General features: G+C 33.2%; 1 protein-coding gene across 1 annotated transcript in view; it reads left to right on the top strand.

The window, feature by feature from the left end:
• Positions 1-18629, top strand: part of LOC134277919 (protocadherin Fat 4-like) — a 174945-nt gene that overhangs the window by 83183 nt on the left and 73133 nt on the right. The window contains 5 exon segments of the mRNA XM_062760220.1: positions 13982-14259; positions 14884-14949; positions 16305-16412; positions 16839-16946; positions 17327-17440. Coding sequence (XP_062616204.1) covers positions 13982-14259; positions 14884-14949; positions 16305-16412; positions 16839-16946; positions 17327-17440 — 674 coding nt within the window.

Genomic DNA, 18629 nt, shown 5'->3' with positions numbered 1-18629 from the left:
CGAGGCCCCTTTTCAAGTTCTGTAAGTAGGTTGAAGAAGCTGGCATGGTACGAGATGTAGTACACATGTATGATGTAGACGAGGCCCTTTTCAAGTTCTGTAAGTAGCTTGAAGAAGCTGGCATGGTCTGAGATGTAGTATGATGCAGACGAGGCCCCTTTTCAAGTTCTGTAAGTAGTTAGAGGGAGCTGGCATGGTACGAGATGTAGTATGATGTAGACGAGGCCCTTTTCAAGTTCTGTAAGTAGCTTGAAGAAGCTGGCATGGTCTGAGATGTAGTATGATGCAGACGAGGCCCCTTTTCAAGTTCTGTAAGTAGCTTGAAGAAGCTGGCATGGTCTGAGATGTAGTATGATGCAGACGAGGTCCTTTTCAAGTTCTGTAAGTAGCTTGAAGAAGCTGGCATGGTTTGCTACAGACAAAACCCTATAGAATTCAGTAAGTAGCTCGAAAAAGCTGGCATGGTTTGAGATGTAGTTTTACAAAGACAAGACCATATAAAATTCAGTTAGTAACTTGAAGAAACTGGAATGCTTGAGAGGGTTTGATACAGACAAACCACTTAAAATTCAGTTAGTAGCTTGAAGAATCTGGCATGGTTTGAGATGTAGTATGATGCAGGCAAGACCTTTTCAAATTCTATAAGTAGCTTAGATGAAGCTGGAATGGTTGAATGGTTCATCATGTACATTGATCATAAAATTATTTTTGAAATTTTTGAAATTTTCGAAAAAGTTAACATTTTTGGAATGTAGTATTGACTAGTATATTTAGCCAAAGACCTTCAAAAGACCTGTAAGTATCTTGATGAAGCTGGAAAATTCCGAGATGGTTATGCAGACAATTTGCTTTGTTGGATTTTTAAGTATTTTCGAAGTTGACATGACCTTAAATATAGTTGCCTTCTTGTCTTTTGAAGATGTGTAAAATTATAGTATCTCATTGAAGCAGGAAACTCGTTTTATCGGTAAATACAAGTACATAAACTTCAAAAGATATACAAAAGTGCAATTTGTTTGAGATGTATTTGCAGACATATTTGAAATTTCAATTGACAAAGCGAAACTACTGTACTTGCGTATTTATATTTTAATAGCTTAACTACTAATATAGCATTGTCTTGTTTATTCTGTAAAGGAGGCCAAATTGTAACAGTGCTTCTTATAATCACAGGCTCTTTTGGATTGGATTCTAGGCGTTTAGAAAATGATTTGGGAATAATAAAGCAGTTTGATATCACAATCTGATTTTGAAATTTTTGGAGCAAAGTTTTTTCAGGTATCTTTAGTCAGGACACACGGACCAGATGTTTTGCAAAACTTTCATTGAAGGATTTGTCTGAAGACTTCCAAAGCTGCGTTTAAAATCAAGGTTCGGACAAATCACCTCTAGTCAAAATCAAAGAGGGGGATAATGTTTACATTCTGCTAGGTGTAGTTCAGTTCATTTGTCCTATTGCTAATAACCAAGAGATGTTTAGAAAAGGTTAATAATAGTGTTTTGATCAGATGAGTATAATTATTGATTGATTTAAATTTATTTTGTATTGTAAAAGTTATTCTTATGTATCTGGAAGTCACAATATTTTACAAGAAACAGAGAATTCTGTAAGCACTAAAACTTAAGTAATTTTATTCTTCATGGTGTTTTAACGGGGTTTGCTATCTGAACTGCAAATGCTGATATGTATGATTCACTGATAAAAAATCAACGTAGAAGGCTTTTAGAGTTCATCTGAAAACGTCATGGTAAAAAGGAAAAGAAAATTCTTCAGCCGGGAAGGATAACTCTTTAATTTAATAATTTATTCAAAAAGTCATGAAAGTCTCCAAAGGAAGCTTAAAATTGAAATCTTTTTAAACAACAAATTGAATTTCATGTAACTTAAGGTTCTTAAATATTCTGATAAGAAAATAACTCTGAATGACATAAATGTCTAATATTTCTTTATAGATTTGCAAGTTGAAGTGTCTTTTGTGTCCAATTGCATGTATTTTACTTATAAATTCATTTCTTTTTTGGAAAATCATTTAGGTTCAAACAACATGTTATACCAGTGAGCAGACTGAGTGTTTATGAATCTTAATGTAATTGAAAGTTCTTTGAACATTTTTATACAAATGTCCTCGATCTAGCCTTAAATACCAATTTTTAAAAGGTTTGATATAAATAAATATTTATAATTGATTTATGAAGTTTTGCATTCATAGCAAACGCTTATAAACTACAGTATTTATGCATAATAATAATTGTGCAGTATACATAGAAGAAATTAAAGTACCGCAGAACTCAGTATAAAAATCTGTGCAGTTTTCTTTAAATGCTTGGAAACCTATAATTTTTAACATAGATATAATTGTTGAAAAATTTTCGTTTGGAAAATGCATGTTATAGGTGAATTCATTTGCATTCCTGAAAAGTTATATTTTTATTCTCCTATATAATATTAACTTTTCTTTATGAAGTTTGAAGAATGATCAATGTGGGTAAATACGCATCACTTTGAGAATTCTGTGACATTTTTATGATAATTTTCAATTATTCTAGGCCTGGTTTGAAAAACGTAATAATTGGATTACCTTGAAGTCTTGATATCTAAGGGTGGGGTCATATATGTTTCGAAAATTTTATGTCAATGCTTTCTTTATCGTCGAAGTCTGTTGCACTCGCGCATGCAAGCTCATCCTATATAAAGTGTTTTTGAGTTTTATTTATAAATAATTTATGTTCGTTTGAACTGGTGAATTTAGAACATAAATATATTTATAAAAGTTATGGTAAAACACGTGTGTTTGTTTTGTATGCAGATTAAGTCCATCGATAAAGGAGATCGATTGGTTGTTTATTTGTTTACAGGTGAATAGGTTGAATCCGTGCTACGCATGATTCAGTCACGTATAAGGTAGATTTTCGGGTGTTTTAAGTTATTCGAAGTTCGCTGCTACATTGCAATAGACTTATCCCCCGCCCCACCCACCCCTTCCAGTATGATCGATATATGTACATGTTAAAATGTTCATTTTAATATCGACTGTCGCTTTATTGGTTTCTTTTTCTTTTGTAGAATGATTTGGATTTCAGAAGTTAAACTAAAGACTGTGCTTTGTATACTGTATACACTTCATTAAAGTCTGTTGCACTCGCGCATGCGAGCTCATCCTATATACAGTGTTTTTGAGTTTTATTTATAAATAATTTATGTTCGTTTGAACTGGTGAATTTAGAACATAACGCTTAATAGTTAATAGTTAAGTTAATGACACGAGTCTTTATGTTTAGATTAAAAAATGTCAGATTACAAACATCCTAGTTCCGATGTACCAATAGTTCCATATATTTAACGTCAAAATCAAGATAATATCTTGAAAATGGAGCGATGGATTTTTTCCTAAATAATCGAAGTCACGCTGTATGCTCCATTATTTTCGTCTGGAAGAAGGAAGGATATTCTATTTCTTTGCATTAAACGTTTTACTGTAAGTACTTTTATAATGATTTAAATTTTAAAAATATACACAGTGTTTTAAAATACAGTGCTTTTAAAAAGATTATTTTAAAAAGGTAACATATCTGTATATATTAATACAATTATATTTTTTATTTTTTGAAATTCTGTTTTATTTTACTCTGCGTTTATTCAAAATCTCTGAAGCGTTGAATCTTTATCTAATGTTGTTGAACGATGCATATAATGTCTACCTTGAATTAAAACGCTTACGAGTTTTCTGTAATATTGTAAATGGTACGGTAATATTGTAAATTTCAAATATAAAAAAACCAAATATCACATACTCTACTGTAACAAGCTACTTTCATGAAATAATTCTACTTAAACATCAGTACTTTTCCTGTCCAACAGCTGAAAATGTATGGAATGTATACAAATGAAACCGGTGTAACGACGAAAAATGACCCCCGTAGAATATTGACCAGGGAGTCATTTTTTACGTACAAAAATGACCCAGGGGCAGTATTCTACGACATGTAGGGTCATTTTTCGACCGTAGAAAAACATTCCAGACCAGTAATTCTACGATTTAACACACGTTGTAAAATGAACCCCATAGAAATTTGACCCTCTACTTTTTTATACAATTAAACCTTATATTTGTGTTCCCTGATATTTTATTTATACTTTCAAATGTAAGGAGTGGAAATTTTTGATGTACTTAACTGCTTTATTCTTTTTCAACATACATTTGAGTGCATATCTGAATATTTTCTTTTTGTCCTGCAGAATCCTAATGAATATTAATTCATTGTGGAGCATAAATTTATGATTATATTTTTGTGTGTGTTTTTTTATCATTCAAAGGTTTTATTCCAAAAATGGCATGATATGTTTCTGATAACCATAAATTTGTAGGGAGGCCTCTGAAACGAGATTTTCTTAGACACTAACTTTGCAAACATTAATGAACGCTTTGTCTTTTACTTTAATATCTATTCTAGCACATGCTGTCCAAAAACTAAGGCCAAAGTCAAAGTTTGGAATTTTTATGTAAAAGTGTAAAACTTCAATGTCAAAAGGTCAAAATTGGTTGTATCCAAAGAAAGGTCTTGTCATAACCAAAAGACCAAGGGGCCTAATAGGCCAATTGAGTACAATGTAATAACTTTCCAACAATTGATTCGTGTTTTAAAAAAGAGGCCATGAAATTCACAATTTTGAAAGAGGCACAATTGCTAAATATGTATTTTGCTTGCTTACGTTGACTACTTTATACCCAGAGGTAGATCAGAGCAACAGAGATAAAAAAGCATTTCCACTTTATAATTAGTTGTGGACTCCACCCCACAGGAACCACTGACCCTTGGGGGCACATATTTCAAAATTTTGGTAGCCGTACCCATTATAACTATGCACATAGTTCACTGGTTTAATACCAAGGAGCAGAGGAGAAGAATTTTAAAGAAGTAATGTATTTTCCATATATAATCAATAGAGCCCCTCTTTAACACCAGAACCCCTGATCATGGGGCCATACATTCACAATTTTGGAAGAGGCAGCCTTATTCAACATATTTTTGTACTTGGTTAGTTCATTTAATACACAGGAGCAGAAAAGAATATTTCTAAAGAATGAATGAATTTTATTACTATATTTTTCACTATTTAATCAATAGAGCCCGGTCCTACCCCCAGAAAACCCACACCAGGGGCCATGAAATTCCTAATTTTGGAAGAGGCATCCTTACTCATTATAACTATGTACATACGTAAAGATCACTGGTTTAATACTCAGGAGCATAGTAAAAGATTTTCAAAGAATTTATGCATTTTCACTATACATGTATAATTAGTAGAGCCCTGTCCCTACACAAAAACCCCTGACCTTGGGGCCATAAAATTCACAATTTTGGAAGAGGCAGCCTTATTCTTCATACATGTAACTATGTACTTTGATAGTTTATTTAATGCCCATGAGCAGAGAAGAAGATTTTCAAAGAAGTTATGCATTTTCACTACATAATCTATATAACCCTGCCCTAGCACTAGAACCCCTGTGCGGTAGAGAACTCAATGCTCATTACATTCATGCTAACAGTTTGCCTGCTTGATGTCCTGGAGTAAAGAAGAAGATTTTCAAAGATTGTAATAATTTTAGGGGTTTTGGCCCCGCCCCCTTAGGCCCCAGGGGGGCAGGTACCATGAAATTCACAACTTTTGCTGATAACAATCATGCAAACAGTTTGACTGCTTGTTGTCTAGGAGTAAAAAGATTTTTTTTAAGATTTCACTAATTTTAGTGGTTTTGGCCCTACTCCTCAGGCTCCAGGAGGGCAGGGTCCATGAAATTCATGATTTTTCTTCTCTTTTATGCATAGATGCCTTATGTCAAAATTGGTTGAAATAGGTTGAGCTAGTAGTTGCAGAGATGATGCTGAAAATGTTCAAATGTTAACGAACGGCACACGACGATGGTCGAAAACAGATAGCAGTAGGTCAGCTAAGTTTACTCAGGTGACCTAAAAATACACCTGTGATCATGAAATATGAAAGCCAAAGTCCCATCCAGTCAAACGTTATGGGCATGATTCAAGTTTTTGCGGACAAACAGACAGACGGATGGACAGGTAAAAAACTATAACCTTAATAAAACCTTAAAACTATAACCCCCCTCCCCCGAAACTTCGTTTTCGGGGACATAAATAAAATAGGTAAATTGACAACTTTTTCATTATCCAACATTGTTGTTATTTTTGTTCGATTGGTAAAAAAATCCCGAAATCATCATATGTAAGTACTTGTAGAAAGAAGAAAAACGATACTACATGTGCCAATTTTTAGTATGACGAAAACTTTTTTTTTTAGTTTTACTTTTATGCTACTTTTTTTAGTTTTACTTTTATGCTACAACACCCATTTTATCAAGGTTTTGTTGACACTTTCAAACGACAAAAGAAAATCAAAAGGTTTTGAACAGTCAACTTTTTGTTTCCCTGGTATCATAGGTCAGAGGCAATTTAATTTTGTACTTATTTTTACAAAAAACCATCCCTACTTTTTATTAGAAGTTTGAAACTTCAAAGAAAACCAAATATTTGTTTTATTTTCTGGGCAAGTGCAAGTGTTACCTAAGTTTAAAAGTTTTCAGGAATGAACACTTCATATCATAAGACTGCTTTATATTACATAAAAAGTAATCGGCAAACAAGAATATTCCTACCAAAGTGAATGTTCTTGCATCAAAAAATGACAAGGCGTCATTATTCTACGGAGTCATTTTTCTACAATGCACACGGAGAAAAACGACCCCGAAGCCATGCTTTCTACAAAAAAGTTGGTCATTTTTCTATGTAGAATATTGTCCAGGGGGGCAAATTTCTACGTAGAAAAATGACCCCCGTTGAATATTCTACGGGGGTCACTTATTGTCGTTGTACACCTACAAAGTTTGTCTGGCTCACACCTATGTTGTGTTGTCTGTTTTTAACAGAAATGAGGGTGGATATCATTCTTTTAGGGTCAGACGAGACGTTCCTCAAAATCTGTTTTGTATATCTTCGTAATATATGGAAAATATTCAAAATTTTAATTACATTCTGATTCCTAAACCAGTTTCTAAATGTCTTTTAAAAATCTAAACACTCAAACATTTGAAATTGAAAAATTAATTTCCTCCCATAGGATTATATAAGAAAAACTACCCCTGGTATCTTGCAGAATTTACTGGTTAGGTACCTTAAATTTTTGGTAGTAAACATGTTTAAATAGCAATACTTCAATGACAAAATCTTGGAAAATTTTATCTCTTATTAAGGAACCTCTCGTCTGTCCTTAAGTGTAAATTAAACTTACATATAACAAAAATCAAGTTAAAGAATGACTTTTTTGATACCTATTTACCTATTTTTTTCATAACAAAAAAGGGAAAAATAAACTGAAGCTATGCGCTTTTTGTATGTCACTCTCTGTATATGCACCACATAACAGCGCCTTGATTAAACAAGGAAGTTTATTGTCAAGTCACAGAGGTAAGGGCGAATTGAAAAGTTGAAATGATTTAGCTTTATTTGACTCTCAAAATATCATATTCAGTGTAGTACTAATTAGTGTTGAAAAAACTAAATCAAAATTTAAAAGATTCAGTGACATAAGCTTGGTACATATACATTTAGTGCACGTATGATGTTTGCTGATATTTGAGCCATTTGGTGTACATGTGTTTTTGTCTTTTTGACTATTTAAAACCTCTGAACAATAGAAATGCTTTAATCCATACAAGTATACTAATGTACCTGGTTACAATAATTTTTTAAAATATGATTACAATAACAACTACCACCCTATAAATTCAGAAATTATACCTTGACAGAACAACTTTGATTAAATGGAAAACAAGCTGTAAAAATAGTTTAAATGGGAACTTGGCTGTAGACCAATTTGTAGTCAACTTTGACATACAAATCTTTACCAATCCAAAAATATTTCATAAAAACTTCTGAAGTGTAGACGTTGCATTGTAAAAATGCTATTTATAGTAATGGGTATTTTCTTCAATCTGAGACTTTCCTAGAGACCAAAGATTAAAATGTAAAGATGTCATTTTAAAGTAATACAGGACAGTCAATACTTTATTGAAAAATGAAAATGTGGTTAAAGGCCTAAATTTTAAGCAAAACTTCCACATATATTATATAAATCACCAAGAGGCTAATGTTCACCCTGCATGTTTCCTAAATGAAGATACTTCCATGTGTCTTTCTAGAGATAAAAACTACTAAAGAAGAAACGTTGACATATTCCTAGATGTTTTCTGTTTATTACATGTGTATAGAAAAATGCATTTCAGAACTCGGATATTATATTGTCCCCTTTTGTAGACCAAATAACAAAGATTCGATATAAATCAGATATAAAAACAATATGTTTGATATAAAAGTCGTATCTAATAAAAATTTATCGCAAACTATGACATATTCATGAATCATGCACGCCCTCAGAACTGACACGGGTTCATGCGATTGTCTATAAAATGCATACATACATACTAACTAGACTCAAATCCTGAGTATCTATCTGAAATTCATATACAAATTCTTTTTCTTTTAAATAAAGCTCATTCATGAAAAAAATATATGTATACACAAGTGCATATAGAAAAAAAGACTAGTTTTGACATTTAGATTATGCAAGCAGTACGAATCATGAAATCTTGAAGGAGGAGGGCAGTTTAGGGTCGGGGAAGAGACCCACAGTCACACCAAAAATGATTTATTTATTCCTTTATATTTTGGACACAAAAGGGGAGGGGCGGACCGTTAGCAACTTCTCAGACTTTTCTGATGAGCGGAAAATCAAACTCAATTACATATTTTACAAATCATTCACCCCCCACCCACCCACCCACACACACACATATACCCACCCCATTTAAACCTCTGTCGATCATCTACGGAGGTACAGAATTGATAATGGATAAGAAAACCGTTCTAGTGGTCATAGTAATGATGTTAGGGGCACTTATATGTCAAGGCCTGGATTTGATGTTAGAGTGATTGTCGTTTTTTTTCAAGGGCAACTTATCTGTGCTTTAAAATAGCCCGTTGTTTTCGTTGAATTAAAGCTAAATATTTTTATATTAAAAGAGCTTCCATACACTTTCCTAGTGTGAGAATAATTTGTCAACTGTAAAAGTCTGCGCTTCTCGTAAAGTCCCATAAAAGAGTACGGAATTTTTTTTTTAAATCTTTTTTTTTTTGCAATTGCGGTAAGAATTTAGAAGAATTAATCCATATACAAGCGCAACTTTTTGGTCGCAAAAATATACAGTTTTTTTTTTCAAAGGGTGAAACTATAGGCTTCGGTCTATCAACATATTTTTCGGAGAGCTACAGTTCTGCAGCTACAATGGGGTATCAATGTTTAACATATGAATACATTGGAAAAATCTTTCAAAATCTTCTCAAGAACCAGTGGACCAGGAAAAATGAAACTCATATAGAAGCATCCTCTGTTAGTGAAAATTCAAGTTTCTTTAAATCATGACCCCCGGTTGTAGGATGGGGCCACAATGGGGTATCGAAGTTTAAAATAGAAATACATTGGAAAAATCTTTAAAAATCTTCTTCTCAAGAAGCAGTGGGGTAGGAAAAATGAAGCCCTAATACATGTAGAAGCATCCTATGGTAGTGAAAATTCAAATTTGTTCGAATATTGACCCCGGGGATAGGGTGGGGCCGCATTGGGTATCAAAGTTTTACATAGTAATACATTGGAAAAATCTTTAAAAATCTTCGTTTCAAGAACCACTGGGGCAGGAAAGATAAAACTCATGTAGAAGCATCCTCTGGTAGTGAAGATTAAGGTTTGTTCAAATCATGACCCCGGGGGTAGAGTGGGGCTACAATGAGGTATCAAAGATTACCATAGGAATACATGGGAGAAATCTTTATTAATCTTTTTCTCAAAGACAAGAAAGCCGTGATTGGTTATAGTTATATGGAAGCATCCTCTGAAAGTGTAGATTCAAGTTTGTTCAAATCATGACCTTTGGGGCCAGGCGGTACAATGGGGGATCAAAGTTTAACATAGGAATACATAGGAAAAATCTTATTTTTTCCTCAAGAACAGCAGAGCCATGATTGGTCATAGTTATATGAAAGCATCCTCTGGTAGTGAAGATTCAAGTTTGTCCAAATCATGACCCTTGGGCAAGTGCGGGGCTATTATGGCTCAGTCCAATTGGAAACAAAAACGACAACTTCCGGTTGTACGAGAAAAACTACATAATTTGAGTATTTATCTTTCCCATAAATACTTTTTATAGACAAATTATTTGTAATGATCTTTTGTTATGTTATTCAGACTGCATAAGTCTACAGTCAAATTTCTTTTAAAATTTCACTTCCGGTCACGTGATTTCCTGTCCTCAAAATCAGAAGTTATCATAGCTAGATCTCGGAAACGGTAAGAGATTAAGATACCTTTAAATTTTGCGTCTCGATAAATGAAAAATATATATTCCATCAAAATACATGTTTTCAATAATAGCCACATACTCTCCAGAAAAATATACATATGAACATCAAAGGTAACAAAAAGTTTTTGGATAAGTAATAGCGTTATTTAGGAAACACATCTCGTCACATCACGGCGGTTTAAGGTTTTCTGGCAGCCATCGTCTGACACAACACTAACGACATTTCCTGAAATGTCCTACCGGCGACGCCAAATGTAACCAAGCGGAGATGGAAAACGCAGGTTCAGTTTAATAAATTTATTTGGAAATGAAAAAGCAATGGCAGATCTACAAATACAAAAACATATATACAATATCATAATACACATAGACACTGAGACAAAATACTTTTATTTCCTATTCACTTCAAAAATAAGAAAATTTAAGTTTACTAAGCCTGAAACATCAATTTCATAGTTTAAAATACCTTTTTCTCAAAAATATGAAAAATACTTGAGATTATAACTTGGACTTAATAAATAAAATACAAAAATTTAATCGACTAGGAAAATTACTTTTCAAGTGATGACAACGGGCAGCTGGTAATAGGTAAGTTAAATTTCCCGTACTGACAGGGATGGGCCCATGCCTCAGTATAAATAGCAGAAAAACCGGTTTAACAAGGGGGTACAAATTTACTGGCCAATGAGATTTTGTGAGTAGAATTCGTGATTGGAGACTACTACCAAATATGGCATAAAGTAAATTATGGCTCAGTAAGTTATTCAATAAAGATAAAAAATTATTTTAAATAAATATGACTCTGCCACACACCAAATTTATAGGAGTAGTAGATCTTGATGAGTAAGCAAAACTTTTTGAGTTAAGATTGTCCGCCGTCACTTCCGGTTGTCACAAGAAGTGATCAAATAAATTTTTTAAAAAATCAGCTTTTCTTAATGGAATCTTTCTTAGTCATACATTAAAGCGTCTGATCTGTAGTTTTGAAATATGTCTGTCCCACTGGAAACAAAAACGACAACTTCCGGTTATAAGAGAAAAACTGCATAAATTTACTATCATACTATCCCATAAATATCTTTTATAAAAAGAGTATTCGAAATGAGTTTAGGACATGTTATTCAGACTGAAATGTCTAGAGTAACCCCAAATCTCTTTTGGAAAATTTACTTCCGGTCATGTGATTTCTTGTCCTCAAAATACGAAGTTAATAATAATAATAATTTAATAACTTAAATTTAACAGATCAAGACACTTATCTTATATGACTAATAAACCATGAAGACTGGGCAACCGATATAGGGTACAATGCGTCCGCTGACAATTCCGGTCGTCACAGGAAGTGATAAAAAAATGAAAATGGTTTTTATAAATGTTATTAAGACTATAATTGTTTAAAGTAACGTCGAAAATCTTGGTAAGTTACACCTCCGGCCGTATGTTTTGCTGTAAGCATTTTAAATATTATATGCCTTTAATTTTTAACATTGATAAAAGCTCATTTATACAAATAAATAGAGGAGAACGGAAGACCGTTTTTGTTGCTGTAGCAACAAGAGTTTCTAGTTTAGTACTTACATTTACAAATTAAATCATCCCTTTTTTAATGAGAAGTTTGAAACTTTATTCATAGAAAACCAAATATTTTTTATTAGATCCGATTTTCTAAGCAAGCACCCCTTTTCGCGCCATTTTAAAAGTAGGGATCAAAAACGTTTAACTATTGAAAAAAAATATTAATATTATTTTGATTTTTGCAAATCATTTATAAAGGGTAAAATCAAAGAAAGATTTACAATTATGGAAACTTTTTAAAGTTTCATTTTCTGACATCAGATAGAAAATGACCTTTTTAAAGATTGAAATGACAACTGTGGAAACCTGCTGTATAAAATGTAATAAACAAATCTATAAAATTAAATGCGCGTATCTTTGCTCTAATAGCCTTAGAACATTTAATAGATATTGTTTCCCTATCTTAAGGAATAACTGTCTTATTTTTCGATTTCATGATGTGATAAATCGATTGGCTCGCGTGATAATTCACATAAACGCCGAAGGCGTTTATGCATAAAATTATCACGCAAGCCAATCGATTGATCATCGTCATGAAATTGAAAAATAAGACAGTCATTTCTTATATTTACATGCTTTGATACCGCCAATCCCCGTGCTCCAAGCCCTGCTTCTGTCTAGCTGTTTTTCCCGCCCTGCACGTGTTTTTTTTTTTTTGGAACGGCGCCAATACATTGATGGGGAAATAAAGTACATTTACAATTTGTTATTTTATCTCGGACAAAGACATTGGAAATGTAAATATATGGGAATAAAACCGTTGTATTATTAAAGTAAAGTAAAGTATAGCTTTAATTACGTTATTTAAGCTTAATTACTTTCAGAAATGAACACTTCGTATCAAAAGGCTGTTTGATATTACCCGTTTGCATTCGCCTAACAAGAATATGCCTGCTAAAACGAATGTTTTTGCATCAAAAAATGACAATGAGTCATTATTCTACGGAGTAACTTTTCTACAATGCAGACGGAGAAAAACGATCCCAAGCCATAGTTTCTACGAAAAAGTGGGTCATTTTTCTACGTAGAATTTTGACTCCCAGTCAATATTATACGGGGGTCACTTTTTGTCGTTACAGGTATACAAGGTGACATATTTAGTAAAATGCAAGTAATATAATACTTTTGTATTATAATACTTTCATGTACTCACGGTAATACATATCTTATCAGATTGTAAATAAACTACGTATTCCAACGTGCTTTTCCCCGCCATATTTCTCTCTCTGTCAAGGTAATAAAAATGGAGGATGAGGCTCTGATAGCAGTGTCTATCATCGTGCTATGCACTGCTTGATATACTCAACAAGTCCTTTTCCCCTTCCCATTAAGCCACGAGTTTTTCGATGTCTTTACTTGTAAAGTCGACCATTGTTAATTACCATGAGCTTTTTTTTTAGTAAGGATAAAAATAGGATGACCCCTGGCGTTGGTTGAAAGTGATAGGTAAGTTAAGACTTGTGTTAGGAAAAAGAGCATTGCTCTATTCTTAATACAGTTTTATAAGATTCGAAAAATCTTATGATACACTGTATTAAGAGTGTATACACAGTAAGATTTCGTATAATAATAAAAATCCTACCGTGTATACTGGCCTTTTAGCAGGTCGAGGAATCTACCATATATTTTTGTTGTTGTCATTGCACATAGCGGTGATCATAGCAAACCAAAAATTGAAGCATTGAAGTCGATATTTGCAATATTGAGGGGTCAGAACAATGCTTTGCATTATCAACAATACATGTAAAACTAAATAGAAATTCTATCTCAATTTTTAGATGCAGACGTGGTGCAATTTATTGGTGCCTCTTACAATACATTGGCTCTACTTTTCAATGCATACAGTGAACTCACAGGAACGTAAGAAATATATTACTGTTTTAACATCTTCAAATCTAATAAATAATAAATGCAGATATTTTCTTACAAAAATTAATAATTTTAAATATATGATTAATACTTTTGAAAACCTTTCTCAGCTTGCAGTTCACCTGATCCCAACATTGCTGGAAGGGTGTACGAGTCCACCTTTTCTTCTTTTGACCCAAACTCACCACTCTATAGAACAGACACAACCATAGAAGGAATAAATCAGGGAACTGATCAGATCTCAGGAGTCAACATAACCTTTGTTCAATCAGTCACTTCTACTGGTCTAGATTTAAATGACCTTTTTGAACTGATTACTTTACAAGTATCAGGCTCAACATTTGGATCTAGGACTTTTATTCGATTAAAGTCAGCAATTGACAGAGATGTAATTTTTATAAATTACATTGTACATCTGAAATGAAAACAAATACTTAAATTCTAAGATAAAAAATTAAATAATTGTATAACAAAGTTAATTAGAAGACATCTATATGAGTGAAAAATTCTCGAGAGGGACGTTAAACAATATCCAATCAATCAATCAATCATTATTTACATTAGTTTTCTGATGACTTGCTACATATTTTTGTCTTTCAACGATCATTTTTGAAAAGAAAAGTTGCATTAGTTTTTATGATTATTATTATTATTTTTTTTTCAATCACATCGCAATGGAAGTATTCTAACGCATCCCATAGTAGTTCATTGAAACAAAAATTTGCAAAAAATCTTAAGGGAAAATATTTGGAAATGCAAATATTTTTTTTGTCAGACCCCAAATTGTTATTAGCATTTTAGCATCCCTGCCGATCGGTCACATTCGCAGTGCGCTAGAGTATTTTTCTAGTATCCTTCTTAACATGTCGGTAAATTTGATTTTATACACAACTAAAAGCTTACCGATATGATGTAGGCAAATTTTTATTCCAAGATTTAGTTATGTATTTTAAAGGTTTTTTTCTTTCTTAAACTGAAAAAACATTTCAATTTTTTTCTATCACGTACACAGGGAAGTTCCTATATAGCTAGTGATGACCTTAACACTGTAGAATTTCAATTATCCTGTCGTTCTTTGGTAAGTTGCATGTACTTGTTAATTTGGGCCTTGATATTCATCTATTTTTCTGTATAATGTTTAAGCAGTAATTGAAATATCTAAAAATATTTCTTCACTCATCTCAAATATATTTAAAGCATTAAACTTCATCCAGTTGCAAGGACAAATAAGAAAAAGGAAGATTTTATACAATATATTTTCAGTTTAACCTTATGTTGTTGATGGATATGTTGATCTTTTTTCTATAAATGAATACACATTGATTTCAACTACGAGCCGAAAGCTAAAGTGAACTTTTTTGATCAAAATTTGCCCGTTGTCTGTCGTCGTTGTAGTCGTTGTTGTTTTCGTTGTCAGCTTTTCACATTTTCATATTCTTCTCACCATTGGGTCAATTTCAACCTAACTTGCTGCAAAGTATCCTTGGGTAAAGGGGATTGAAGTTGTTTAAATGAAGGGCTACGCCCTCTACCAAGGGGAGATAATTATGAATTAGTGAAAAATAAAAAGCATTTTGAAAAAGTCTTCTTCTCAAGAACCACTGGGCCAGGAAAGATAAAATTCATGTAGACTTATTCTCAGGTAGTGTAGATTTAAATGTTCAAATCATGATCCCAGGGATGGCCGATCAAAGTATTACATAGGAATATATAGGGAAATCTTATTCTCAATTACTGTGAAGCCATGAGTAGTGATATTTAAATGGAAGCATCCTTAGGTAGTGTAGATTCTAGTTTGTTCAAATCATAACCACCAGGAATAAGGTGGGACCACAACTGGGGATCCAAGTTTACATTAAAATATATTTTTAAAAAATCTTCTCAAGAATAGCAAAGCTATGATTAGTGATACTAGTATTTATATGAAAGCATTCTCAGGTAGTGTAGAATTAAATTTGTTCAAATCATAACCCTAAAGGGTAGGATGGGGCCACAATGGTGGATCAGAGTTTTACATAGAAAAATAAAGGGAAAAATCACAAGAACAGAAAAGCTATGTTTAGTCATATTGGCATGTATGCATCCTCATGATTTAAAAGATTTAAATTTGTTTAAATCATGACCCTTTGGGGTAGTGAGGGAAACAATGGGGAGTCAAATTCAAATTATCACGAAATCTTTAAAAATCTTTTTTTTTCAAGAACAGCAAAGTTATTTATATTGTTGTATTGATATGGAGGCATTCTCAAGTAGTATTAGAATTAAAGCCCCCTCTCCCCCACCCCCCTCAGTAAAATTTTCAATTCTGATCTGATTTGTGCTTTTTCCTAGCCGATGTGCTCAGGTGATCGATGTGGCCCTCAGGCCTCTTGTTAAACATGTTTTTTTTTTCGGGAAATTCAATGATTTATTTCTTCAAAATCTCAATTTCAGAAAGACCCAACGCAGACAAAGTTTTTCCTGATGCAGTTGGAGATTCAAGATATAAATGATAATGCACCTACATTTTGGAATACTCCTTATTCTGCTTCAGTCGATGAGGTTTGTCACCCCACCCCCTCTTCATCATAATAACTACAGTCTCTATGATATATTGCAAAGTGAGTGCTTAAGCATAACTTTTAAATGCTGTCTAAATTCTAAAGTTTTCATATCCATCTCTGTTTGAAAAAGTTAACACTAAATATTAAGCTAAATCTGATAAATGGAGGTCTCGAAAACATTTATGTACTAGTACTTTATTTTAGACCCATGTAATTCATTAAAAAAGAGACCTTATTAAATTAAAACATATCCTACAAGACCTACATGTACAGTCTTGATATGAAAACGATGTTTTGTGTATGCATGGATGTTTGTAATGTATGAGGTTGTACATGTGTAAGAGTGTGTATATGTGTGTCAAGGGACTGTTTGTGAATGGGGTGATCTCTGCTTGTGTTACTGAAACATTTTAAAACTTTTTAGTCATCACCAGTAGGGACAACGGTGTATTCTGGGATAACAGCTACAGATCTGGATGCAGGAAGCAACAAAGAAATAGAATATGCTATAGTTCCAGGAGATGGAAGTATTGTGAGTATTAATATTTGATTTAAAATTTCTCTGCAGATATATTATATATTCTTTACACAAGTATTGTACAAAAGACTAACATTCAAACTATAAAGTAACATTTAAAGATTAATAATATCATTATGTAGGTTGGTTGCTTGATGATTATTTTTAGTAAACTCAGCTCAATAATACCACACAGAGTTCCTAAATGTTGTCTATCGAACGAAATTACAATTTAAGTTGCTACAAATAAAAGCAATCCGGAATAAACCCTCTGAAAATGCTGAATTGTTTGGTTTTTAAAGTGGTAATTTTTCCAACACCTACACCTGCAGGTAATGTTACACAAAGAACTAACTTCGGGCAGCCATATATGACAAAATTTTAATATAAATCAGAATGATGGCTCAACCAGATTTGCACTACTTATCACTTCAAGAGGAGAAATAGTTGTCAGCAATTCTTTAGACTTTGAATCTGTTCGGTCATATACCCTCTCCATATCTGCAACAGTGAGTGTATCATTTTATAGTTAATTAGTTTATAGTGTAAACAGTTTATCGCCACAAAAGAAAAACCTTGTATCATAGCGATAAGCAAAATTTTGCAATTGTTCAATGCACCAAATATTGCACGATATAATAAATATTTTGAAGATACAAAATAATAATAATAAAAAAAACCAATTTCCTACTTACGAGTACTAGTATGTATTTTATTTTTTTACACAATAAATTCCCTCACTACACTGTAACAGCAGAACTCGGCTCCAATAGTCATATTTCCACAATATCGGTAGAGGGTTTAATGTGTCAGTTAAACTGCTTCAATATCAGGATGAAACAGCTGATGATTACATTATTTGGATGGTTTTGGCCAAACTCAGAGACCAAGAGGACAGAGATTATGAAACTCTCAAGCCTTGCTTCTCCACAAATGCTATGTACTAAAATTGTTTGTAATTTGTTCATCTGTCCTAGAGAAGCAACCGAAATTAAAGTTGTATTTAACTGAACAAAATGCGACATTAGCAAAATGTCATCGAGGTGTTTCAGTTGACCTACAGTACCGACCAGACACAACCTAACACCAGAGCGAACCCGGAGCGGACCCCGGGTTCGCTTCCCGGGTTCGCTCGGGGTCCGCTTCGGGTTCGCTTTCAGAAATTTTGGGACAGCTCCGGGTCCGCTTTGGGTGTGCTCCGGGTTCGCTCCGCGTTCGCTCGGGGTCAGCTCTGGGTCCGCTAGAGCGAACCCGGCGTTCGCTTCCTGGGTCCGCTTTACGCACTGAAGCGTGAAGCGGACCCCGCTTTAATCTCACCGCCAATAAGCCCCGCCCCTTGTATATTCCAATACAGTAATGGTATTGTGGATTGATCATTGTTGTTTATGCAGCGATGCGGACATGTACACTGAACATGTAAACAGTGATATAATGGAGAACATTGATAAATTTTCTAAAATTCAACTGTACATCATTCGACGTAGATTTACATGTACATGAATAATTGATTTCCTTAATTATTCGATCCCGAGAAATTCAAAATAATTTAACAGTGGATTATAAGGTTTTTTTTCTTAAGTTTTAATGAGAAAACAAAAGAGAAGAGGGAGAGAAGAGCGTTGAATTGATTTTCAGTGTATCGAATGGTGTACAAGTGAAACGGACGAAAAGAAATGTAAACTAAATACCTTTTAAAGT

Source organism: Saccostrea cucullata, unplaced genomic scaffold (genome assembly GCF_032062105.1).
Source record: "Saccostrea cucullata isolate Sc308-1 unplaced genomic scaffold, CSIRO_AGI_Scuc_v1 ctg474, whole genome shotgun sequence".
Lineage (NCBI taxonomy): Eukaryota > Metazoa > Mollusca > Bivalvia > Ostreida > Ostreidae > Saccostrea > Saccostrea cuccullata.
This window is presented reverse-complemented; position numbering and strand designations above follow the sequence as displayed.